A 27,459-nucleotide genomic window follows, 5' to 3' on the forward strand; every position below is an offset into this window, starting at 1 on the left:
GTATACATAAGTTTGAGCTCAGTAGATAAAAGAAGCTGTTTTTTCATTGTGAGCCTTATGGATTTGATACTAAAAAAAGGCAACGTGTCCTACTCAAATACTCCCTGTTACAAAGCCAGATGGGAATCTGGCACTAGAAGCTGGAGCTGGCAATAGGCAGGAGTCCTGATTTGTGATGTGAAAGGCTAAATAATGCTCAGAAATAACTGTCAATTAATTGATAGAGATGGAACCATTTTGGTAAAATGAAGTCTACGTAGCCCATCTGAATAATTTATTGTTGCAGCATAATCTGCAGATTTCAGCTGTGATTACAATATAAGACTCTATTAAGGACTAGAAAGTACAGAGAATAAAGCTCAGAATAAATCAGAATTGTAAAGCCAGTGTCAGCAAGAGGAGAGTAAAAGTTCTCATCTCTGTGTGCTGAAGGCGGCGTTTTGGGATTTTTTGAGAATTTGGTCCGTGAGTTCAGATAACAAGTTAGAAATCTAACTGACATTCTGGGCTTTTTTCAGAAAGATGTTGAAGTTCTTCTTGAAGTTAATGCAAATCGTGGGCATCAATGTTTTGGATAATTCAAGAACAGATTTCAATTTGTATTCCACAAAATTCAGTGCTTGGACATTGCCACAAGAAAACTGGGTATTTCTGAGGAAAGTTCTGTCTCTGCAAATTATTTGGTTTTTGACAGAGAAACGAACATAGTAAGCCCTACTTTTCACTTCTGCCTCTAACTCTATTATTAGTATTAAATTAAGATGGATAAATAAATAAAACATTGAAAACACTTTATAAATGGACCTTAGTCAGTGAGTTGGACTTAAACCCTTGTCCTATAACAAGAGACTGCTGCACTTTCACCTCAGTAACCACTCTATGGGACGAGCCCTAACTTACCCTGAAATGCTTTTTATGACTTGGACAGCTGTATATGACACATTGTTTTTATTCTTAGAGTTTTGAAGGCACGAGTGCTTTCAAGTCCACCCCCAAAAAAGCTTTGGAGACAGCAGCTGTCTCCTTCCTCTCACACAATGGGGGCTCAGTCAATGACAGTGGCTTCTGGGCAGTTTATGATGAGCATAAATAAAGAAACCAGAGCTTGCTGCACAGGCTCTGAGAAGCACAGGAATGAAGGAAATATGAAAAATGCAGTGGTCCAGATTAAAGCCTGATGGATAGAAAGGCAGCAGTAATGTTTGCACAGATGTCTCCCAGTAGAATCTGTCTTCAATCTCTCCCTGTTAAGGCTGTGATGAATGACATGGAAGGAACAAAGACTGTGCTTTCAATTCAGCAAGGAGAGGATGTAAACTTACTTTAAAATTAAAACAAAACCTAAAAAGGTGCTTTCCTCAGCAAAAAGTGATAACTAGATCAAACCTCCCACTGAGAACAGGTCTAAGCAGAGAGAAGGGAGCTGTAAACAAAAGATTTCTTGCAATGATATTTGTGTCTTCTGGCCACTGCTGGATCCCCAAAGACTTCTAAGAAAGAGAAGGGAAAGAAACAGATCCAGATACAGATGAAGGCAGCTGAAAGGTATTGCAGGCAAATTTGGACACCTAAGTTCAAACTGCCTCACTGGCTTTCTTCACCAGCCATATTCCCTAAACATATGAAGATATAGGCAAAACAAAAACAACAACCACAAAAGTTTAAGAAAAGAACTCTATGCTGTAGAAACATACATGTAAAAATAGTGCATACAGGTAAACAGCTGAACTTCAGAGTAACCTCTTACATTTTTTGAAGTGTGCTTTTCTACCACAAAAAGTGTATTTTCAGACTTTTTAAAAAGGTCAGCCCTGATGCTGGTTGCCCCATTCTCTCCACCCTCCACTCCAGTGGGATATACTGAAGCTTTCTGTGTTGGCATCTATGGCAGAAGCAGCAGTTTTTTGTTTTCCAGTTTTTAAAGATATAATGTGTTGCTCAGTTAGAGCAACATACAGTCCCACCCAATACTGGTCCCAGTGGTGACAGTGAAGGAGGTTATTTATGGGAGCACATGAGCCTCAACACTTTCTCACACTTTACTTTTACTGGATTACTGCATATTCCTGCCAGTTTCTCTTTATATACTTGTTGGACATTAATGTGTTTAATCCCTTTTTCAGCCTGCTGACATGTCCTCATTCATGTCCAGTGGTGCCAAGCTCCAGAAGCTTACCACCTGTTTTCACAGCAGCCTTTCCTGCATCTGTTTTAAACCATTCTGCTTGTTTCAATCAGTGCCCCTTTTTGGGATATTTGATAACTACTGATCCCACAGGCAGCACAACTGGGATCTCCACAATTCTGAAAAACCCCACTGAAATTCCCCTTCATACTTCTTCCCTACCAAGGAGGTGACTTCTCAGGAGGTACGGTTGATTTAGAAATACTGTTTTCATTAATCAGATGCAATTTGTCAAAACTGGCAATGATTGTATAGTAATGAGAGTCCTTGGAAAGTGCAGTAGTCAGCAGTGTGAAATGGCATTTACCAGCAGTAATTACCGTTGTTTCTATCCCTGTGCTTAGGTAAAGAAAATAGCTGTGACAATAGTTGGCAAACCAAGACCTCATGATAAATTCCATTCCACCAGCATCCCTGTGCTTATTTTGGTTAGTTCTCTTGCCCTTCACTGCACAACACAAGTAAAACCTGCTCTAGTGTGTAGCAGTTTGTCATTTATCTATCAAAGGTATTTATAGAGCACTGGTCCCTGGAGAACTCATGCTCTAGACCCACTGATGTGTTAGAAGAAAGGGAATAGGGCTTATTACAAGGGACTCCTTAAGCATTTTTCTTGGGAACGGCTTGATGAAGCTGTTTGTACAGAACTTCCTTTGAAAAGCTAAAAGTTTTAGGAAAATATTGTTAAAGGAAATGTTGCTGTCTGAATGCAAAAAAGGTGAAGAAAAGGAGATCACCTAAGCAGTACAAAAACATCCGTTTGAAGAATAAATGTAAATAAGGATCAGAAATCAAGAATTTTTTTCATATACTGAGAAAATGATTTTAGTTCATTTATTTCAGGTAGTTCCATTCCTGCCCAAAGCATCAAGGTTCCAAGCACCCAACTGAAATAAAAGGTCATCCCGGTCAATCAGAATCATGTTTTCATCAGCAACACTGGTTGTAAAGTGAGGTCTCCTACAACCATGGCATAGGAAAAGGCTATGGGGATTGAGGTCTAGTGTGGGACATGAGTTTTTAGGATTTTCCTCTTTGACAGTGCCCTATGCCCATCATCCCAATATTCATCTCCTCTGAAAGAGCTGGAAAAGAAACAAACCTGCCAAACCACACAGGCTGGAAAAACTCTGGTTTTAGACTTCTCATCTCCAGCCACAAGACAAATGAAGAAACTTGTGTCTCAGCGTCTTACAGTGTGATTTATGCCCTGCTCAACACCACCCTGAGTCCAAACTGACACTGGCAAAAACAGCTCGATGGGAGCCAAAGTGTAGCCCAGACATGAGGTTAATGCTGTATATCAGCTCCATAAACACTTAGAAATATTGCCTGCAAGAAAGATGAATGAAGGCTGTTAGCTGGACCATGAGGGCTGGGTCTGCACATGACAGGTTTGAGCACTGTCTCAGCCCAGGGTGAAGAGCTGCAGCCTGCCAGCCCCACATTACTCCTCCTAGCACATCAAGCCCACCCAAAGATCAGAGCTGTTGCCAACAGCCTCCTTCCCTCTCTGCTCTGTCTCTAACAGGCATTGTCAAGAAGTCTTTCTAGCATTTTAAAAGCAGATGAGATCAAGAATGCATTTAAGAATAAATATATTTTAAACAACAAGCCCTTAAAACCCATCTGTTGCTGCAGAATGTAAATTCAAATACTCATACACACTTTAACTCAGTGCTTGTGAGACAAAGAAAAAGAGATGAAGCTATTTGCTGATTTCCTTGACAATATTCATATGACATGCCCCTCCTTGGGACTTAAAAGCTGGCCATTTTTCATGGCTATGAATCACAAAGTGGCTCATTTTAAGGCAGGTTTCCTACTGCCACTGGCAGGAAAAAGTGAAGGGCTTGAAGACTGGATATTAAGGGGTGAGGGATATTAGGGGGTGAGACTTAAACACCCTACAACTAACAGTGGATGAAGAAGAGACAAAAAGTTGGAGTGGGATGGAAAAAAGCCAACTTCCCACAGAGAGAAATTGGAGTTCCTTTAGTGAAAATAACATCCATTAAAGTAGAAGAACCTTTTCCAGTGTCCAGAAATGGGACAGTGGACTCATGATATCCTTACTCAGCCTTGCTGGAAGAGGCAAGCAGAGTTTTACCTCCCATAGGTGAGAAGTGTGAAGTGGGCATGGCCAGAACAGCCACTACATAAGAAGAACAGGGAAAGGGACAGCAAGTGCCCCATGGAGATGGCTGGGAGGCCCACAGCTGGCAGTTTGGCAATCCAGATTACTTCATTTCAGCAAAGGCTTTTTATCTGTCATCACCACAGGAGTCCGTGGTTTTTTCCTTTGCAAGACAGCAGCTGGCCATCCAGGTAACCTTACCATGGGTGAGAGAGGTTCTAGGAAGCTTCTCACAGCAAATCACGCTGGCTTCTCTCTCCTTCACAGCTAGACAAGGAGGGAGGGAGGGCCTTGGTGAGGATCCCAGGTCAGATGGGCAGAAACCAAAGCTCCTGGATTTGCTTTTGTCTGCTCCCTCTTGGCTTCCTCCCTCCTGGTGACGTTGGAGGAAGCAGAGGCACTGTGGTGCTGAAGGACTGTCTGTTATCAATTTGATGTGATGCCAAGGCTTTCCAGCAGAGCACCAGTGAAAGAATGGAACAGCAATTTAACGGCCTGTATCTCAGCTAAGTATAAATGAATTTTCATGGGCAGAAGTGGAGAGGAAAAAGCATTATCTACCCCAAGCACTTTTCTTCTGCTGAAAATCTTAAAAGCCTGACACAAGCAATGCTGTTAGACTTTCTTATAAAAAGGCTCCAAGAATTCTTATAATAGCACATAATACCCTAAATATAGGGTTGCTACTGACTTTCCTAAAAAGAGACAACTATAACACAAGCGGTACATGATCCAAAAAAACAGAATTTAAACTGCATGTTCCCAAGAAGTTTCCTCACCCAAAAAATTTCTGTTTAGTTAAGAGAAAGAAAAACATGAATGGACAGTATGCTGGGCATTGCTTTTGACCAAAACTATGGCTTCCTTTTTTTTCTTACATGTGTTTTTTAAGGACAAAAAAGTCAAAAAGACAGCAGTAATCCCAAGACTAAAAAATATAAGTTATGAATACAAGTTACAAAAATATGTTCATAAGTAGGGATTTAACAGAAGTGACCAAAATCATAAATAAGTGAGATATCAGAAGCTTCTTTTTTAGCTTCAGTGCAGAAGGCTGAAAAAGGAGAACACAACTGGAAGTTGAAGAAAAATAAATTCAAAGTAAGCTTTAAAAAAATCACTTCTCATCTCTTATAGCTGTAAGCAGGTTAAATGACCTGCTGCTCAAAGCTGTGAGGTGATGACCTTGGGATTGCTCAGGAAAGGGACTGGACTAGAAAGTGTTGTAAAATAAGGAAACTGAACCACGTGAAATAGCTGCTACTTCCTGGTTGCCATGTGTTCTGCTTTTATAAATGTTTCTGCTTTAAATATCATCTACCCATGCTGGTAAATCTAACATTCTGCACTATGAATTTTCAAGCTTGTAAAAATACTAAGTATTTATTAGACCAAGAAAGTTACAAATTTCTGTAAGAAGTTGAGATTTAAGTAACCTGATATTTAGGATGCAGCATATAAGCAACATCCTGATGTTTTAGATACATGAGAAAACAAGCACTGCTGATCTCTCTACACATAACAAGTGTAATCATGCTAAGGACAGGAATCATAACACAACACAAATGTGAGAAATAGACCTGTCACGTATATTCTATTACATTTCTGCTAAAAGGGAAGTTTTCTTCGAGAGGAAAACACTGAAACGAGCTCTTCTGTACCATCAGCATTGCACGACAGCTTGGAAAGATCGCTGTGAATCAGCATCTCTCTGGTGCCCTGATAACCACCCACAACCTGCATGAAGCAGGACTGCCTTTGCTTAGGTTACCTGGACAGTAGTTCTGCATGGCAGCTGTGAGGGACCAAAGGCAAGGCTGTTTTTATTTAGCACTTCCACTTTCTTGCCTGCTATATTAATTTAAGCATGGATTCAGAAAGCTGCTCTGGCTCATGAATTCAACCAGGCATGCAGGAAGGCACGTTTGAAATCCTTCTGAAACAAGGTCTGAGTCACTGCTCCAGAGCCAGTAAAATCAATGTCTTCCTCAGATTTTGGATCAAAGCAAAAGCTGGTGTGGTTGGGTTTTTTTCTCTCCACCTGCTCCATCCAGGCACTTGATGCTCCCCATGCAGATTAGGCAAGTCACTCTCCTTTATGAGCCGTGTCTTGATGGTACAGAAACTAAAGCACGCATCCTTTAGCTGTGAGAGCTCACATGCACTAATGGATTAAAGCATGGCAAGGGTTTGATTGCATGCACCAACATGAACCACTCTTCAAAACAGAAAATGAACAAATACTGGTAATTGAAATTTGGCTGTTATAATGCAATTCTTCAAGTAGAATAATTTTAAATGTGGGCAATCTTCATATTTGTAAGATGGTATCTTTTATGCTAGGGGTATCTTTGTTCTTTTTTTTTTTTTCTTTTTTTCTCTTTTTTTTTTTTTTTTTTTTGAGGGGGTTTGTATATGTTCTGTAATAGAGGTGGTTCAATTGAACCTGATTTCCTCTATCACACATTATTGCAATAGTAGATATATATAAGTAGGAGTTTAGATCATAAGTATGGAGGTGACAGTGGCAAACAGAACAACTCATGTTTTGGACATTAGCAAACACAACCTAAGCTTTAATTTTCCATTGGTTTCTTTTCCAACAACCTTTAATAGTTTGAAATGTATTTATTCAAAGTCATCAGACTGACTGAGGAAAAAAGCAAGATTTTTAGAGCAAAATTTAATTAGCTGTCTCCTAAACATGAGAGAATTTTACTTAGGTTTGGGGTAATTTTACATTCCTTTCTAACTGCACATCCCAAAAAAAGAGAGTTTTTTTCAACAAACTTCTATTCACTGCCTTGATTTAATTATGCAGATAATAAATGATTGTGAAGCAGTTATTCTGTTGCTCTTCCTTTGATCCATTATCAAGTGGAAGTGTCATTATTTACACAACTTTGATCATACATGTGAGAGTAAATTCAGGACAAACAGCATTTAAAAAAAAGTCCAAAGATAGACCACCGTATTTTCTTGAAAGAGTCAAGATATCATCTATTAGATTTTTCTGGAACATGAAAAGTTCTCCAGACCCATTTTCTGAAGGTAACTCGGACAGTTTCTGCAGTTAGTATCAAGGAGAGGGTAAGGTATCCGGATCAAGGTACTGGTTCAGCACTTGCTCAGACTCTTTGAATGACTCCTCAGAGATGCCTTCATCTCTCCACATGCCAAAATGCTGATGAATTTGCACTGCTGGTGTCTGTTCTTATCACTTTCTGGGAGCTATGTGTAAAGGGTAGTGTCCCCCTCTCTATACTGCGCTCCTCAAAAACTTATTCCATCCATTCTGTGTTTGAAGGGAATTTAGCTCGTAGAGGTATGCAAGACTGTGCACTGCTCTTTTATGTGGCTTACTTGGTGTGTGTCTACAACTCAAGCTTTTTGAAAGTCCTCCTTCTTTAAGAGCTGTCACTCCCCCATTTTATATAGGAAAATATTAATTTAAAGAGAGACATGTGAGCAGTCCATGAAATTTCTCATTGTTTCCAGTGTTTTTTTATAATTCCTTAAGAAAGAATTACTGGTCCATAATTTCCAAGGCCATTACTACTGAGATTTTTTGTTTGGGCTTTCTTTTTCTATGAGAAAGTGTTTGGCATTTGCCAGTCCTCTGGGGTGTAATAGTCAAGTCTGTACCAAGTTAATAGGAAAAACTCTTAGAGGTCAGATTAGCACAGTTTAGAAAATGGACAGAAAGTGTATGTCATGTTCAGTGGTTTGACAAGCACATCTTCTCGTGACATCTTTAACCTCTAAGAGTGAGTGAGTTCTCCTTTCCATAAGGAAGAAGCCTGGGCAAGCCTCTTTTTTGGCATCTTCTGGTGAAAACGGAGGTGAGGAAATGGACTTCCCCCTGTGCTGTGTTCACATTAACTATTCCACTTGCTCTCAGACTCTCTAGCTAATCTCATCTTTGATTCTGCTTCCAATTTTCAGAAAAACCTTGTCCACTGAGGTAAAGAGGAGAGACTGTAGCAAACTCAACACTGCTCTTAAGACCTGCATATTGTAGAACTGGAATGGATCCCTTTGGATATGCCCTTTGTCCTGCTCATAAAAAGCAAGAGCACAGATTTGTTTCACAAACAAGTCTTAGGAAAGGGAAGGAAAGCAGTTCTCTTTTATTATTATCTGATTTTATTAAAACTTCTCCCCAAAGAGAGAGGGAGAAGGGCCATGTGTCTTCAGAGTCCTCTGCGCCCTCAGTACATTCCACATTTGCACTAAAGTGGTGAAAATAGTGAAAAGAGCCTTAGGTCATACCTGTACCATTCATGTTTTATTCATGCTTTAAATTACAAGTTTAAATGAGAAACATCAAATATAAATCTTGACAGATGCTTACTAATGTTTTCTTTATTCATCTGTATGAAAATGCAACAAACACTTGTCTGACAGCTTATTTCTCTTTTTTTCCCTGAAAAATTAGCAGAGCTCTTCCTGTTTTTCACAGCAATAAAGAAATTACGTACATATACATAATTAGCTGCAATTTAAATATAGAAACATATGGATACATGGGGGAAAATATTCCCAAATGTGCCTATTTCTGTATTTCAGTGGGTGTTTAGGTTATTCTGATAGAAATTACATTAGAAGGAGAGCACATATATAGAATTTTGTTAATTCTAATGCAATTATTTGACTTGTATAATGGTGCATCATTATGTAATTTGGGTAAATATACTTAGTACTTGCAATATGGAACTATCTGGGAAAATGCTATTCAGAAATGCCAGCACATTGTGGTGGCACGTACGGGCTGGTTGAAATAAAGCAATCACAAAAGTTCCTCTTTGTCCCATTTCTCACATGAACTCCCATTTGCTCACTGAGCTGCACAGTCAGCCTTGCCTTGCTGCCTTGCTTACGTTCATGTTAACATTTCTTTCATATCCACTGGCATCTTCATATGTGTTTCACTACTAATTCTTTTCCTCTATTGGGAAGTAAGACATTGCTGGCACTTCTGATCTTATCCAACTATGCACCACTTCTTGTCTAACCATGCACAGTGAGCCTTTCATTTTCCAAGGGTTTCCATTCATCTTCTGTGTGACCAACCAGCATGAGGAAAGAGCAGCACTGACTTCTGACCTTGGTCTCAATTCAATAAAGCACCAAAATTGCCCTTTCACTGCAAAGGCACCACGTTGGGTGCAGGTGTCAAGACACTGGGGGGGGGTACAGATATTTCCAGGCAAAGGGAGGAGCAGCAGAGAGGAGCAAACTCCTGTTCTCCACTCCCCTGCACCTCTTGGGGGGTAAAAGATCAGGAGTGAAACAGTGAAGCTGAGCATGAAAAACAGGGAAGGAAAGGTGCTGGTTTAATGTTTTAAATTTTGTTTCTCCCTACTCTAATCTATTTAATTGGCAATAAATTAAAAGTAATTTTCCCCAAGTCAAGTCCTATTTTCTTCCCCCATCCCACTGGAGGGTGTGAAGTGAGCAGCTGGTTGGGAGTTTGGCTCTTAGCCGTGGCTAAGCCTCAGCAAAAAGATTTTTTTGGACGTTTAGGTTCTAAAGCACTCAGACCTAAGAGAATTTCCATCAAGCCCAAAATTTCAGAAACAAGACTCAAGATCTACCTGAGCTTTGCTCTCCTCTTATTCCTGTTCAGACATTTCAACAATCCATTTAGATGCAACAGCTAAGCAAAGCATTTGAGCAGAATTTAGGCATTAATGATTAGAAACCTTTTTCATTTTCACAGATGAAATACTGGTTCAGTTCTCTCTTTCTGCCAAATCCTGGGAGGCCTCCAGAAGTGTGCCACATTTTTCTTGCTCAGTTTGCTTTCTCAGAAAACTAAAGTGGCCTGTATTTCCAACTAATGCATAGTTTAACAGACCTTCTCTGGGTATCTCCAAAGAGAGGAGGAAGGTAGGCACACATGCACACACACAGAAACAGGAGAAATCTACAGTGAGACATAATTAACCATTGAACAGCTGCTAACGGGACCATTTGTTGGAAGATCTAAGACTACTTTTCATGAGCAAGAAATGTTACCGCTGCACTTCCAGGGCCTGCTGCTGTCCTTGGGGGGGATCCGGATTCCCAGATTTCCAGGTTGGGGCCCTTAGCTCTAAAAAACTGTAAGTTTTAGTTTGATACTGCGCTCTGCAATTAATTATGAATCTCACTAAGGGAAACAAGGCTTTGCTATGTCATATCATTTTGAAGGGAACGTGCAATGTGACAGGCAGTGACCTCCTGAAGTGAACACAATCACCCTTGCTCTGAAACTCTTTAACATTGCAGGCCTACAGGGAGAGCTAGAATCTGTATTTTCTTACCTGCCTTTGCTGGGGACAGTCCTGCACCCACAGATACTTACAATGTATTATATGAATTTGCTCAGCATTGTCCCAACACAGAAGTCCCAGTGTCCTTTTAAGATCTGCAGATATTCTTGGAAAGGATGTCATTACCCATTCTGACAAGTTCATGCAGCAAGCATGCACTGAGTATCCGTTAATATAAACATTGTTAATTGAACTTTGTCAAATACCAGCCATCATTAGAAAGAAAGTAACTGCCCTTTTAAATCAGCTCCATACTGTAGTTATAGGTTTCTAATATATCTTTAATTACAGTGATTACAAGCCTTTATAAATTATCAGCTAGGTCTTTGCCTTCATCTCCCTCTGCTTTAATTTATTGTTCCTACAAAGAGGATAATTATCATTTGCAGCCAGCTGCTCCTTAAACACACTCAAGAAACAGGATTTGTTTCTGAAGCTCTTTCTCAGTTGTTTCCCCCTTTATATTTTTTTATACAAACACATTTCATGTGCTTTCTCTTTTTGGCCAACAGACAGACCAGTCTTATGGACGGCTTAACTGGCCATCACAAGTTTCTGAGTTTAGAAGGACTTTCAGTGGATGCCAGGAACATGTCCATGAGGAGCCAGGTGGTCACCTATGCCTGTCTGTACAACAGAGTCAAGGTCTGCCAGATGGCAGGTGCAGTGTGTCCCTGCCCCGGAATGTGTGAGAGCCTTGCACTCACCCAGTCAAGCAGAAGGATCCCTGCAACTGCAAGGAAGGAAATGTGAACAGGAGTTAAATGAAATGGCAATGTGTCAGAGAGACTAAGGAGGAGATGCTTACCTGTCTGGTTTTTGGGGGTTTTTTTGTCTGTCTGTTCTGTGGAAATACAATGGCCAGTAATTTTTTTGTTGTTTGTTTTTTGGGGTTTTTTTTTTGTTTGGTTGGTTTTTGGTTTTTTTGTTTTGGTTTGTTTTGGTTTGGTTTTTTGGGTGGGTGGGTGGGTGGGTGGGTGTGGGGGTGTGTGTTTCATCGGTTCTGTATTTAACCAAAAAGGAGAGACTTAGGCCCAGGGTCCCAAAAGATGCAAAGCTCGACTGCAGGAAGCTCCTCTCCACAATTTTAGGTGACATAAGAGTATTGTGCTCTCACACAGGCCAAGAGCTGACACAAACAGGCCGAGTGTGGTGACCCACAGATAACAGGAAGATGCAGACTTTGGCATGAGCCTTAAGTGGGCCATGGACCAACACCAGATGGGACAGCACCTCTGGAATAATCACAGAAGGATAGCAGAATATCAGCATGGCTAGAGGGACTGGTGCCCAGTGCTGGCCCGTGGCTGTAACGGCCCTCAGGGCTGGTGACAAGGGCAGCACTGCCACATGGATGTCTGACACCGTGTAGCATCTGAGCTGGCACCGTCATGGGCTGGAGGCAAGCCAGTGCCCAAAGCTCACTGCTGGGACCAGCTGGAAGGAGCATCACTGAGCCATGGAACAGATGAGAGGGGCAGGTCTCAGTTAATGGGGGTGCCTGAGTGTGTGAAAAGCTGTTTCTGCCAGAGCCTGTCTCTTGCTTGCTCTGCTAAATTAGGCTCAGCTTTGCAGCATCACGTCATCTGGTGTTCCTTTTCCTCCCATTAGCATTAGGTAAATCACATCATAATGAATTGAAAACTTGGAATATTCATTAGAAAAAGACCCAGGAACATTTTACATTTGTTCTAGTAATAGCCTGAACACAAAAAGCTACTGGAAAATTCTTCTTACAATTTTGAACTTATATCAGCACAAAGGAACCAAGAGAAAGATGAAATAGCTGTAGATAAAATCTTATTTAGGAAAACAGGGCCATGGTATGAGGAATACAGCCATCAGTCCCCCTCAGGGTAATAGGCAATGCTTCTCATGAAGGTTTGTTGACACAAACAGCACTGCTGTGAGTGAACTAAGGAGAGTGGTAATGAATCAAGCTTAATGTAGCATTCTACATTTCAGTTCTCTGTAAGAATTAGAGGTAGGTAACAGACAGCAGGACTGTAACACGTGTCTGTTAGAGACACCTTTGGCAGAGGATAGACAAAATAGCACTGTAAAATACTGCACTTTCAACAATGGATTAAAAATCCATGGTTGCTTTTGGGCAGAACACTGTTACTGCCTTTTGCTTGCAGTTGACATTGGTCAGCAAACCCACGGATGCTTGATTGAATTTATCCCTTTGCTAAATTAATAGGAAGTTGTACAGGCAACCTAGATGGCCTTTATTAGCAGAGTCTTAATGATTCATGTGTGTATGAAGGAGAAGAGAGAAAGGTACAAGGCATCATTTTCTCACAAACTTGCAAGATAATCACACAGAAGAAAGCTGGGTTGACTCTTTAGTTTTTAATGCTCCCCCAGCCTTTTTCAAGTGGGTATCTGAAACAATAGGAGTCGAGCTAGTGCTAAGGGAAATATTTAACTATTTCAAGATGTTTTTTAATCTCAAGCTCATACCTCTGAGATCACTAGTGCTTATCAATGTGTTATCAGGTTACTCAGCAGTACAAAGAAGATCCACAGCAGGCACAGGCAGATGGTCATATTTCTGTTGAACAACCTCCGCAAACAGCAAGGGATTTATTCCAATTTTATGGAATCAGGAGCAGTGGCTGCAGAGGACAGCTGAAACCTGATCTTGTGTAAAGCTTCTCAGTACAAAGTTAGCCCATCCAACTTTTCTGGAGCAAATCTGAACCCACAGGGTGACTTCATATCCTGTCAACCCACTGTATCATTTTGAGTCCAGTATTAGGAGCTCAGAGCCAGACACACCATGCCATGAGCCAAAGTCCAAGGAAGTCTCTTCGCAGTCCCAGAGAGGTTAATTCACTTCTGAATTCACCTGAACTCTTCAGAGACAGTGTTTTCTGTTGATTCCAGGAGAGTTGTACTAACATCAACCAAGGCTTAGTCAAAAGTTAAAGAGGTTTCTGATATTTTAACACAAAAAACCCCAAGATTTCTGATGTGCACTATCCAGTATGAGTACTGCTGCAGCAGCAACACCAGGGACTTAACAGCCTGGACAGAAACGTGAGCCATAATGTCCTCTGCATCCTCCCACTGTGAGCACAGGCTGGAAGCACTGAACTACATAGCTCAGGCTGACATCTTGCAGGTCTCCACTGTGGTCTCCTTGCATGCTTGCTTGTGCATGCTGTTACATGTGGCACTGTGCTCATGCGGGACTGATGTGACAAGGGAACACGCTGGAGTCAGTCAAGCCTAGAACATGACCTTTAATATTTAATCACAATGTTGTAGGTGAACACCATTCTTGCTTTCAGTGGCCTTTCACAAACTTCTGCTTTTAGACTGGTAGTGTAAACTTAAACTTTAATAGACCTTTTCATGACTGGATGATGCAAGTTTGCTTGAGGGATATATTCCATTAAACTTGCACACATTTGGGGAGAAATTCAGTTAGCACAATGCCTCAGAACATCATGTGTTTCTCTATAATCCAAATTTGTTCATTTTAAGAGCAAAAACAAAGACATAACTGTTGCATAACACCCATGCCAGTGTGATATTCATCACTCCTGCAGATCATCTAAGCTGCACAGCAAGCATTTTGCAGTGCTCTTTAAAAGCAAACATAAGTCAGTTCTTTAGGGTTTTGCCTTACTTTCCTCACTGCCTTCTTGCAGGAGGCTTTTTCCTGGCTCCAGGGAGAGCAGAGATCAATAACACAAATCTAATATTAGAAACATCTGCAGAAGAGCAGGACACACAGGCGTGCTCCTCGCATGCCACGTGCCCCCCAGCAGCAGTGCCGGGATGTGACCCAGGACCATGCACCAGGGGATATGAACGCCCCAGCACCCACTCCCTGCTTGCAATAACTGTACCCCTTGCAAGTCACTGGGAGAAGGAAAGGTGTATAACAATGTTTACATGATTACTTTCAGCCGCTGGTATCTTAAGGGTAGATTAAAATCATTCTCAGAGTTGAGAATAATATTGTTGCAAGGCCTAAGGAGCTACAGGAGTTTGAAAATAAGCTGGATATTACTTTTTCTTTAGTATTGGGCTCATCTGGAAGACAGTCAGCAAGTCTGACAATAGGAGACTGCAGTTTGCTACACTGAAATTGTATGGTTCTCATGGAGAGTATTTTGAGCAGCATCATTACCAGCACTCATCCTACAGTACGTGGCCAGGTATGCTTAGAATTTCATGGGGTTAATATCCATCCACACAGATCTTCAGGAGGAGACTTGTGCTCCTGCCTACAGGCATCTCACTACTGCCAAGATCTAGAAAACTGCATTTTCAAGTAAGACCATTTGTTAATGAAATGCAAAAATAGCTAAAAATTTGCTTCTTTTAGCTCTTGTTTCCCAGCGGGAAAGACAGCATAGAATTCTGTAATAGCTATCTAATGCCATGAAAAAACCAGCATCCAGATGTAGCAGGGTTATTTTTTAGTCTATCCAGTTTTCTATAAGACATTATCTTCCATCAACACCTTTTTTCAGTTTTTAGCAACATAATATTCTCTTTGCAGCTTGTTCAGCTCTCTTTCCAATGCTTAAATATGATTTCAAAAATAACTCTTTCAGTAACCACACAATAACATTTCAAGTCAGGTAATCAGAGTTTGACTTAAGGTAAATGGGTAATGAAATTATATCCAGTATTGTACAGTAACCAAAAATAAATTGAGAAGAGAGTCCTCTTGTAGGCTGTGGCTCAGCACCAAATATTGCTGCTCCCAGAGGAGGCTGGCAAGGATGGAAAACAATAGCTTTCCCTTCTCATGCACCAATTTAATCCCAGAATGCTGAGGCTTTTCCATAGAGGCCACCTCAATACCTCCTACAGTAGGCTTCTGGGGAAGCAGTGGGGGAGAGGGTTTGACCTCAAGTGCCACTTTCAAGTTAAAATGGACATATAACTTACAGAAATAATTAGAGCTGAGTTTCTTCTAAGAATAATGCCTCCAATTAGTGAAAACATACTGACTGGAAAGAAATTTTCTGAAATACAGAGCTAGGACTGTCAGGGAGTCTAAAAGGAAGCTGTACAATGACAGTAGCCAGTTCAGTGGAGAAAGAGAGGCCAGCTCCTCCCTTCCCATCCTCTGTTTAATTTGAAGTCAGGAATGACAGACAGGTTCAAAGGACTAAGGCGCAATTGAAACAATCTCAAGGAAGACTCTATAACAAATAAACCTACCATCCCGTTACCAGCACCCAGCATGAGACTGGAGGAGTTAAGACGAAAGAAACCCAATAATTTGTTACAACCTTACATAAGGCAAGAGGAAAAACCTCTATGAGGCTGAAACCTGCATCTGCCTTGTATCCATCCACATGCACAAGTAATGGATATATTCATCTCAATTTACTGTATTTTTCCATCAGATACGCAGAGGGTAGGGCAAATAGTGCCTTCTTTTCATAAATCAGATATCACCCAGTAGCACAGGAAGAGCCTTGAAATATAGTGAAGTGCATTTGATTTCCAAATCTCTATTACAGTGGCAATAAAATTACAAAAAGTAGAGGCAGAAGTGCCTGTATGCAAATAAATGCCTAGTAAAATTGGAAGATTTTAAAATGTATTTCTAAAATGCAGGGCAATAAACCCATGCTCGCATTATCATCACCGCTCAGGCATTTAAAGATTTGCTAGACACATTCACCACGCCTGCATCCTGCTCCTTTTTTCCCCAGTGCAATCTCATTAAAAGAACAGCAGGATAACACTTCTGAAATGTTCGCATAACTACGCAGGCAAATATGTTACTTTGGAATCTCAGGCTGATTTTTCCTAGTGTAAGTATTGTCCATCTCTTCTTTCTCATCTGTATTTTTAAGAGCATGGATAAGAAGGCAACACACACAGTGCATCTCATTCAGTTCCAAACCTAAAATTATAATATAAGAAAGTCACAATATAAAGCATACATCAGTACTGGAGCACAGTACAGATGGAGGCTGAGGGATTCTTCCAGTCCAGGCAACACCTGTGGAACAGGCTGCAGAGTAAACCAGGGGCCTTGCCCATAAGATTGGCAGACTTGCCAAGGAGCAAATGCTGAGGAGCAAATGCTGAGGAGTAAGATGGAAGAGAGAGGATGATGGCATTGTTAATAGCCCTTACCTGTGTTCCTGCTTTACAAAGGCTGTCCCCCTGCCAGGCTGAGGGAACTGGTGGGTGCTGGCCCAGTCTTGAGGTGGGTTCTTGGATCTGGATGACCCACGAAGTGCTCCACAACTTTTTGACCCTGTATGTCTCAGAAGATGATCATTAACTGATGCTTTGTTACTGTCTTGTTGAGTTTCAGAGAGAAGGGAGTGGGAACGAGAGGCAGAGTAAGCTTTGTGCCCTGGAATGGGCTGGCAGGTAGTTGAAGGGAGAGAGCATCCCCTACTCCTGCCAGCATAGCCAGGCAGTGTCCTTTTAACTGAGGCCAGAGCGTAATTATCAAGTGGTGGTCTGCCCACTAGGCTGCTCTTTTCTGGCCAGTGCACTTGGGGACAGACACCTCTGCCAGACAGATGGACTTGTACAGACATAAAAATGACCTCAGCTGTGGAAGGGTGGCCACTTTAATTTCCTTTGTGCTGTTGTTACTCCCTAGGAAAGGGATTTTCCCTCTGTCAACTTCTGAGTTGGGAGCCATGCCTGGAACCCTCGGAGGCTCTGTGAGTAGCACCCTCCTGACATACAGCACATTCTAATGGGTTCAGAAAGCTTCTCAGGGGACAGACAGTGCTTTTGTTTTAGAAACAGGATGCAGGGGCATGGGCAAATGGCAGTCACATAGAAGTCCCCAATTCTCCTGATTTCTAATTTGCAGCTTTATCCAGCCCACTGTCTTCAGGCAGCTGTTGCTTTTAGTCTGTGCTGTGCCAGAGCCACCAAGCATGAAGGTCTTGAATGCCCAGCAAAAAAATAATCTGCAGCCCAGAGATCCCCCAGAGCTTTAAGCCATACAAGCTGAGCTCCTGATTCACCTGCTGGGAAACTTGCCAGTAATTGGTCTGCAGCACTTCATCTTGCTGCAAGATGATATCCCCATCAGCTTGGGATGTTACTGAATTCTTAATGATATTAAAGAATTTATGTGATTAGTGCTATAATTTTTTGAATTTTTCTTTAACTTTCAGAAAAAACCACTTCTGCTACAGAGAACTTCATCATAACTGCCACAGGAAGGGAAATGAAAATGAGGATTAGCCAGCAGATAGCGTCTGTAGGTCGTATCTATGGATGAGGAAGGGAGCAGGGTCATTTTAATTCTAGAAGCAATTTGGTTGCTGAAGCTTGTCTCCATTTACATTTAAGTGGTTATTGCATCCTGCTTATGTACTTATGTTCATTGTGTAAGTTCATAGACAACTTTTACTCTTTTTTAATCAAATACTTCTAGAACATTTTCCCTCTGTTCTCTGTCCTGTAACTTAAGCTTCAGCATTTCACATCAGTTCGGGAGACCTATTTTCTGCTGACTAGATTTTTTTTAGGTCTTTCTGCCACATCTTTTTCCACCTTTTCAAGAAAATGGTCAGCTTTCTTTTTAAAGGGTTCTGAAATCTTTCATGGGCATCCAAAAAAGGAGTTTTTCTCTTTGCAGTAAAAAAAGCATTAGAGGTTTTTTTCAGTCTTCTACAGGGCGAAGGTCTCAAAACAAATATAAAGTTATTTTCCTTAACAGACTTACAAGCTTAACATCAATGGTTTCTGTGTAACAGCTCTCACCGGAACAGATTTATATAATCCCTGTACCTCAAAAAGATACCTTGCAATTACACCAAATCTTTTTGTGAGAAACTCAGGAAGTTTTAGTGCATTGCTGAGAAGATAACATCTGTGATTTCCTACTGAGTTCTGAGATTTAAATCAATTAGCAGTAATTGGGACTGTTTACAGAGGCCTTCCAAGTGGAACAAGAATATGTTGGAATTTGAAATGAAATATTTAAGTTCCTGCACCAAGTGACCATTCTGCAAATTTTAAAAAATATTTTGACCAAATGCATTGGGTTTTTTAGTAATTTGTTTTTCTTAGCAGAAACTATTTCTAGTCTTTTAAACAAAACAAAAATCATAAGGTTTGGAAAAAAAAAGTGATTTTCATTTAATTTTTATGTTCTCAACTTCTCAACATGTAAATGATTGTGCTGCACTAAAATCACATGAACCTGAAAGAACATCAATTAATTAATTGGAACAAAACAGCTAAACTTACATGGAGTAGTCTTGAAAATTTTCTCCTGCATATTGAAGTAATGAAGCTACCACATCAAATTACACTCAAAAGTGCTGTGTGCAGCTTTCTTAAGGGATCAAAGGGATCACTGACAGCAGTAGTTAGTTGTGCAGAGTGTACTGCACAGTTTTAAACAAACCTGCTGATTTTTCAGTATGGAGAAGGTACTAAATCAAGAAGTTAACTGGGAATTTGCTGTGGCATTTCCCTGGCCATCTGGAAGCAAATTCCCCAATTACTCCCGAGCTACTGCACCACAAGGAGGGAAGGAGCAATATGCTCCCAAGCTTTTAATGGTTTGGGAGCTTTCCAAACCTTCAAATGAGAAAGGAAAGTGGATGGATTAGAGTCTTCAAGTTCCCAGTGTCTTTAAGTGGATTTACTAGTGCTAGCACTTCTGGAAGCTGTCTTCACAGAGGAGGCCTAAAGAAGATGCCAACCTGCTGCAGATGCCTCAGCACCTTCTCCCTTATGGGACAAGGAGCTCTGAGAAGTTGTGACACAGGGAAGCTGAGATGCAGTAGTGATGCTGAGGAGCAGATTCACCTCTGCAGTGAAGGGAATGCAAGACTGTGACTGTTGATATAAAAATGACTATTGCATATTAGAACTGAAGCAGAAAGGATTAGTACAAATGCTTATTTCCATATTGTTATGTTGTCAGGGAAATCCATAACAAACACGAGCATTATTGGAGAAAGCCAATTCAACAGAGAAATGCTTTTAAAAAGTTGAAAGTCGATGGGAGACACAATTATATTTTATTCAGGTCAATAGGCACTTTCACTGAAGAGGACAATTATTGAATAGCAAACAAGAAGATGCAAAGCCATAATTACCCAGTAATGAACCAAGCCTGGAGCTGGCTTAGCAACTATAACCCGGGAACAACCTCATCAGCCATCTGCCAGTAACTTTTTAAAGCTAAATAAATGTTTACCTGAAGAAACATGGGAGCAGTCCGTGGTGTGGATGTGCACACAACACAACTTCTTTGTGGGTACACACCTGAATTTTTGCTCTGTGTCCCCTTTGCAAGTCTCCTTCCCAGAGGTCAGGGACATGGGGGCTGAGAAAGTCACTGATCTCCACAATGCCCTTGCAAAAGATACAGGGCTGACCACCGACAGGCTATAGCAGAGCCACCATCCAGACCTTTCTTGTTGTTGCCACCCAAGACGTTTTCACAGCTTCTTCTCACAATCATGTTTACTCCTCTTCCAAAGACAGGAGCCTGCTTAGCTGCCTTTTCCCCAAATCTTCAGACAGATGCCCTTCCTCAACTGGATATTATGTGTCCTGTTTCTCCCCTCCCCTTCAGCCCTCTGTGTCGTCCGGCCATCCCCCAGCACCCTTGCCTCTTCACCCAGGACTTTGCACTTCCCTGTGTTGAACCTCACGATGTTCCTGTCAGCCCACTTCTCCAGCCTGTCCAGGTCCTTCCAGATGGTGGCACCAACACTTGGCATATCAGCCACTCCACCCACTTTTGTGTCGTCTTTATGCCCCTGACCCACCTCACCTGCTGGGGGAGCCAAAGTTGGGGTCCAGCCCGGAGTCCCACTCCCAGCTCTGCCATGGGGAGCAGCCAGGTTCCAGCAAGACCACGTCTGCTGCTCAGGCTGTCTCCAAGCAGCACCCCAGTGCAGAGATGGAGGGAGGAGCCTGTGCTCCAGAAGGCCATGTCCCTGGCCCACCAGGGACCTGAGAGCCATTATTTACTTTGCCTTGTGTAACTTGAACCACTTTAATCCTGCCTGCCCTGCACAGCAAATGGATGAAAGTTGTTTGTGCAATTATCTTTCCATAACCTAATTCTGCAGAACATGGTTCTAATCTACATCGTGTCTCCTTTCCACCGCTCTGACATTGCAAACAGGAACAGGCACTTAAATCCACTTCAAGAACCTTTGATCCAGAAAATATAGTAAAGCAAGTGAAAATTACTCTTACAGCCTTCCAGAAGTCTGTATTTCCTTTAATTACAGTTGTTCCTTGTTCTTTCTTCTCACACATTACTTTTGTGACTTTTTTCATCCTAGCCAATCTCATATCACTCTCCACAAGCTTTCTGCTTATAAGGCAGGTGATGCAAATAAATGCATCCTTCCAAAATTTGTCACAGTCAAATTCCTTCACTATGTTTTCCATTTCAAGCCCAAAATACCTCGAACTTGAGTAGCTGAGTCTGTGATGATTATGGTGATGACAGACCAGAACAACTGATATATTTTTTTTGTCCTGACATCTCATTCCATTCTGATTTAAGAAAGGCATTCAAATTGCCTTGAAATATATACTTTGATATTCCAGCTTCATTGTCTTTACATTAATATAGTAATACTGAAATGCTTTACAATAATTTCTAAGTCTTTATTTTCTATTGAACAACATGGGCCTCATATTAAACAGCATCAAGTGTATTTGAAAGACGAAAGGTGACAGAACTGGTAATTACCTCATTTCTCATTAAAGATGACTTAGTACCCCAGGGACCTATATTAGAATAAATATTCTATGTCCTGTTTATTAACCTTTGTTCTTGAAAATGGTGAATGAGTGCTGATAAAACTATCATAATTGTGACTGCCTCAGGAGCTGCCACCCAGTCTCTAATACAATTTGGAGTCACCTTACCAAAAACAAATAGAACTTGACTATATTATGCTCCAGACTTTCTCTGTTTCTGACAAGTCCTTTGAACCTAAATATACAGACAATATCAGCTGATGTTTCACCAGCTAATATGAGGGGAATGTACTAACTCTTGCATAGTTTTATATATGCTAAGATAGCATATATAACTTAAATAGCATACATACATATGGCATATATAAGATTTATAGCATATATAAGATATATATGCTGTAGTGAACCAAGTGCAGAAATACATGGAGCCCCTAAGTTCCCTTGGGTAATGTTTAGTTTGGAGGGTAAACTCTCTTTCGTTACGGAACACAAGCTTTCCTATGCTGTACGAGAACTGTCATATGTCTTGCTTCCAACAGAAGCCAGAACACGTTGCTTCCAAAGGAAGTTCCTAAAATCCTAAATTTGGCTGCTATAGAGCAACTTATTCGCTCATAACCAAGTCATATGTCCTGAAGCAGAGTTTATACTGCTTCAGTAACAGATCACTTAAAATCTGCCAATTTTCCTTCAATACCAGCACCAATAAAGTATTGTTATTTCAACTGCAGAACCTTTAAAGAAACAGAACAAACAACGAGTAAATAAAATAAGCATTGATTTAATAACAAATCAGGACTGTGCCTTGATGGAGAACAGTCAGTTGTGGAGTATCTGAGTGCTATCATGTAATTTTGGGCAAGTTTGGTAGGACTAAGTTGAGTATGTATAAGAAATAAGGTAACTGAAATCAAGAGGACTACACTTTTAATTGGCTCAGTAACCATATTTAAAGTGAAGTAACTCAGTAGGATTTATTACCCTTGTGCATATTAATATTTTCAGGCTCAGTGACTAGGCAAGTTTGGCCTTCATAGTTCTACCACATACTACTTTACATAAAACTTCAAAATTTTTTCCAACCCAAAAAAAGTAACACATTTGATATCCTGTAAGGATTTCAACACCATCAAAAAGATTTAGGGCTGAATTCAAACATCCTGCTATGGATGCCTGTCATGGACACTGAAATTATTTTAGTCACTGCCTGTCTAATATGCCATGACCATGGACACCAGACAGTGGATGTTCTGAATCACTCAAGTTTCTAAACAGTACATGGAGGTGGGGATAGAATATGGTTCTCTAATGCTCAGCCTCTACCAACACTAATGGATCTGGGCAACAGCAAGTTTTCACTGGCACTAAAAAATCTCTGGAGAAAAAAAATCTGGCATTTATACAGCCTCTTTATTTTTTGCTATAAAGATCCCCAAGAATGATGACAACCATTTTTGATAAGAACTGGAAGATATATTTAAAAGTCAGCTACACTGATTGCTTTTTTACCTTTTAACTTCCCTGCCTGATGGTCACACTGACAGGTTTGACAGTTTATTTAGTGGGGATTGGTATTAATATCATCTTGGCTAGACATTTGACACTTACTTCACCTTATTATTTTCCTATGCATCTCCTCCAAGGGCTGATACATTTCTAATAACATTTGTTGCTAGTAGAACCCACTGGAGCACAAAATGACAGATGAGAATATGAAGACTTCTAGCTATCTGTTATCAAGCTCAGTACTCACGAGTGATATGGGAAGGCACGCCACGGGCAGGCAACCAGGACATTTGCTAAAGTTCCTCAAAATTATACATGTTATTGAGTTTGGAAGGGAGTGCTCAGCTGCCCTAGTTTACTTAGTAACTGAAGATTACACAATGTGAGTCAAAACACAATCAATCCTACATTTCTCTGCTTGGGAGCCCTGGCCAGTTATTTAAGACTGCAGAATCTCAGTTTTACTGTATATGACAGGTATGCAACTGAAATGTGCTCAGTATGATTTCAAGTGAAAAAAAAAATACAGTGGGAAATACATGACAAGAGAAGAAAGCCCGTGTCTCACCTTTTATAGATGAGCATTTCAGCTATGGGCTAAAGAGTCTTTACCAAGTTCAGGGTTCATTTTGCAGTTCCGTGAGATGTTGAGTGAGCAGCTTTGACAGGTGAGATCATAAATGGTGCAACCGGGTCCGTCCAGTCATTGATACTCAAGGAACAAGGTCCTGCTCTTCAGCACCTGTGTCTTCCTTTTTTCTCCCCTTCCAGGAGAAATTAAAGCAACAAAACCAAGGTGAATGTCTCCTGCTTTGTGAATTGTAGCAGTGTGCTGTGTGGTTAGAAAGCCATCACAGCTGGCATGGAGAAGAGGGCAGGACTACATGGCTGGCACTGAGTCTTTAGATGACACCACTAGGCAGAGTTCTGTCTCAGACACCCCATCCTGGCCATGAGTCTATTCACAACACACTGATGGTCAGATCTCCTCAGGCAAAGGTAGGATCTGAATCTGTGCTTCCTGCAGCCCAGGTAAGTGTCCTACTCACTTGGTCAGCATTTAAAACTGGGACTTTCATTTCTCCACTCCTGTTAAGAAGTAGCCTAATGTTCACTACCACTTTCTTTAAGAAAAAAAAAGCAAAAAAAAAAGGCAAAAAAAAAAAAAGCACAGCACTTAACTCTGGGAAAGGATTCTGAGTTGCTAAGACACAGGAGCCTCTCTCCTAAGCACCTTCTGCTTTACCAGCTTAGGTGGCTGCTTGCATTTTTCCCATCCCTGTAACCCCCAGGGATGCAGCCCAGTGGGGCTGTGCACAATGAGGGTTTGATAATTCCACGGGGCTGCTCCACCAGTCCCACATGCTGCAGCATTTCACTTTCATTTGTCAAGCTTGCTTTTAGTGTGCCCTCAGCCTTAAAATGGTTGCTAGGGAGTCTGCTTTTTGCTTGGGAAAACAAAAAGAGGAATGTGAGAAAAACTGGGCAAGTACTTAGGTGCATGCATTATTACATCTGTGCCTTTGTTGCCTTGCTTTGGAGATGGCAGCAGTAATTCCCCTTGCTGCTTTACGACTTAAAAGTCAAAGTAAGATGCTAGCAAACGTTCTGACATAATTGCTGGTAAACTGCTTGTACCCCCAGCAAAGCAGGAGCTGCTCATGAACAAAGAAAGAACTGGAGAAAAGTAAGCTCACTCCTACCATGGGTGCTCACTCTTACAAAGAGGAATAAAAACACAGCATGATTCAAGTGCATGGGTAACAAGTTCCCACAGGATCACCGAGATTCAGGTATGCTCACCAGCATCCTGCCAAGAGCCCTCATTGTGGGAAGAAGTGGCTTCACCTCCTCACCTCTAGGCAACCACATCCCCAGTTGCCTATTAGGGCTGTGGCAGCCTTCAGCAAGGAACATCTTGCTTTAAATCAAGTACTTTAACTCCATCTGAGCAAAATCCAAGTGGGAACATTTATTTACAGTACTCAAAATAAACACTGCAGTAACAAGGGTTTTAAGGCATAATAAAGAAGGCTATAATCAGCCTACTTACAAATAAAAATATAAAAGCTCCTTTTTACTCTATATCCCTTTTATTTGCTGCAGGTAGTCTTCTGACATGTCAGGGGCACTGTCTCCCTGTATGCCATGTGTCACAGGCTGCACTTGTCAGAGAAAAACCTTTCCTCCACACCACCACCTGTAACTAATCTTCTTTCCAGGGGCTTTGAGCAGATTTATTTTTTCCTCTAGAAACTTTCTGTCTTTCTATCTGAAACTTACTTCCTTTTAACTTACTCAGCAGATGATCGTGACACTTCTCCAGTTAAATTATGAAGTCTCACTTTTCTGGAGATGCAAATGTCACTTTGTCAGAGCAGCTGTCATCCCCTGTACTTTACTAGCCAACAAGCACCTTCTTGACTGAGTGCCACTTTACCTGCTGAACCTCTCCTTCCCTGCTACGGTGACTCAATTGCTTTTCCTATGAAAGTGTCTCCAGGCACTGAAGTTTGAATTTAAAATGAGCTAGAACATTCATAAATACCCTTGGCACAAACATCCAATGCAACAAGTGAACACAGTCATTATCATCTCTTGAATGAGATGGTAATGCTGGGCTTAAGGCAAATGAAGGAGACAGAGAGGAAAGACTTTCTTCTAAACATGCCATGAAAATATCACAGAGCATTGGCAACAGAACAGCCTTTGGCACCTGTAACAGATATTTTCCTGAAAAATGTCATATTTTCAATCCACATTAACTCTCTGTGGAACAAGAGGCAAATACAAATAGCAATTGAAGGTAAAAGTCCAAGCTATTTTGTATGTACACTTGAATAAGGGTCAATTTTATTTCAAGAGTCAGTCTCAGGATGACCTGTTTCCTTTAAGACATTCTATATGTTTCTGGATGGGAGGACAAGGAATGACAGCAGAGCTGACAGCTCTATTAGCTGCAGAAACAGGACAGGTGAAAGCTGTTGTATCATCTCTGAATAATGAGCTGGATTTCAGAGTGCAGCCCAGATTCTTGCAGGACAAACCACGATGTGACATGTTAGCGGTAGATGAAGCAACACAACCTGAGGAATTCTTTTATATCCACGGCCTTTACTAACATACCTACTATAGATAGTGCAAAAAAGGCAGGACAAGTCCTGAATAAGAGCTCCAGGGTCAGCAGAAAGCAGATTTCAGTGACCTGCAAAAGGCTTCCTGGGCAAACTTTTAAGCGAGGGTGTAGTCATCCCATTGTTTTCCCCTGGCAGCACTCCAGTCTAATGTCTCTAAGGCCAGGTTGTTTATTTCTCACTTTTCCATTCCCACTTGCAGCACAGCTGTGTGGTCTGGAGTTAATGGCTCTAGTGGTGCAGGGAGAGATTTTGGCCCAGGTTCTACTCCAGAATCCTTCCTTTGTCTCTTTACAATCAAGCAAGACAAGACAGAAGTCCCAGGCAGGAGCCAGGCTGTGTTCCTATATCCTGGCATGCTGCAGGGATGGGGGCAAGTCCATGTGTAGGCATTAGTGTGTGATGATCAAATGCAGTTACACTGCAGAGTCCAAGTCAAGGCTGGTGTTTGCCCACAGCCAGGAAGCTCTCTGTTTGGGAGTTTGGGAATTACTGATATTCAGTGCATTCAAACCAATGTAGTTTTACTCCTATTAACATGCACTTGAATCATAACAAGCAATGCAGACATGGGCTGCTGCTAGGCTTGGCTAAAACATCGGCAGTTGCTCTTTTCTGTTTCTTCTTGCTCCTTCAGCTGTTATAGAAACGTGCGTCTTCCAAGTTCTTCCAGAGAAATGCTTAACTGAAGAAATTCCTTTCCTCATCTTCCCTTTTGTTCCCTGTGAAAATAATTGTAAATAAAGATTGAAGAGAAAGGGGAAAAAAATTTTAGAAGTAACAAGACCCCAAATAATTTTTGTTTCCATCCTGAGGTGGTATTGAAAACATGATTTACTGGGAGGGGGAAAGAATAGTCAAGAGAATTAACATATTCCAATAGATATTTAGGCTACTAGTTTTGTGGAAAAACTGGGAGGTTTTTGGGGAAAGGTTTTAAACCTCTTTTCATTATGTATTTAATAGATGGCAAAAGTCAAGAAGGGATCAGAAAAAGGCTTCCTATTATGTGCAAGCACAGGGACAGACACACAATAGGCATGGGGACAATATTTTCTGCCATATTCCTAACGCAGATCCTTGTCGGTGCTGCAAGAGAGTGAGAATCCTTGTGGGATTCTTTACATTCTTTCATGTAACATCTCTCAGCAGCTGTTCTCTCCCTGCATTAACGCAATTCCCAACATATTAAATAATAATAAAAAAATTATTTTCATTGTTTAGCTTATAACTTAAGTCCAAAAGACACAGAAAGGTCTTCATTTGTGAAACAGGGAAAATAAATTTAATGGGGAAGCAGGAGGGGCTACTGGTTACCTTTAAACTACTCTCTTATTGGATGTACTAAATATATTCCTCAAACTTACTTTGAGATGGAGAGTACTGGAATTGCTGTATCTCTGCAGAGAGAGAAGTGCAAAAAAATTGGATGTCAGCCTGGGAAGAGCAGATACGGAAAGTGTTCCATGGGACTAG

The 27,459-nt window shown here is 41.1% G+C and overlaps 1 protein-coding gene across 2 annotated transcripts in view; it reads right to left on the minus strand.

Moving 5' to 3' along the window:
- Window positions 1–27,459, minus strand: part of UBE3D (ubiquitin protein ligase E3D) — a 163,607-nt gene that overhangs the window by 42,622 nt on the left and 93,526 nt on the right. The window contains exon 10 of one of the 2 annotated variants that reach the window (XM_032104913.1): window positions 22,109–26,705. The exons of the other annotated variant lie outside the window; for it this stretch is intronic. Within the exon in view, the coding sequence (XP_031960804.1) occupies window positions 26,574–26,705 (132 nt within the window). The 3' untranslated portion in view covers window positions 22,109–26,573. Of the gene's footprint in view, window positions 1–22,108; window positions 26,706–27,459 lie in introns of those variants that run through there. 2 annotated transcript variants of the gene reach the window in all.

The sequence above is a fragment of the Corvus moneduloides genome, chromosome 3 (genome assembly GCF_009650955.1).
Source record: "Corvus moneduloides isolate bCorMon1 chromosome 3, bCorMon1.pri, whole genome shotgun sequence".
NCBI lineage: Eukaryota > Metazoa > Chordata > Aves > Passeriformes > Corvidae > Corvus > Corvus moneduloides.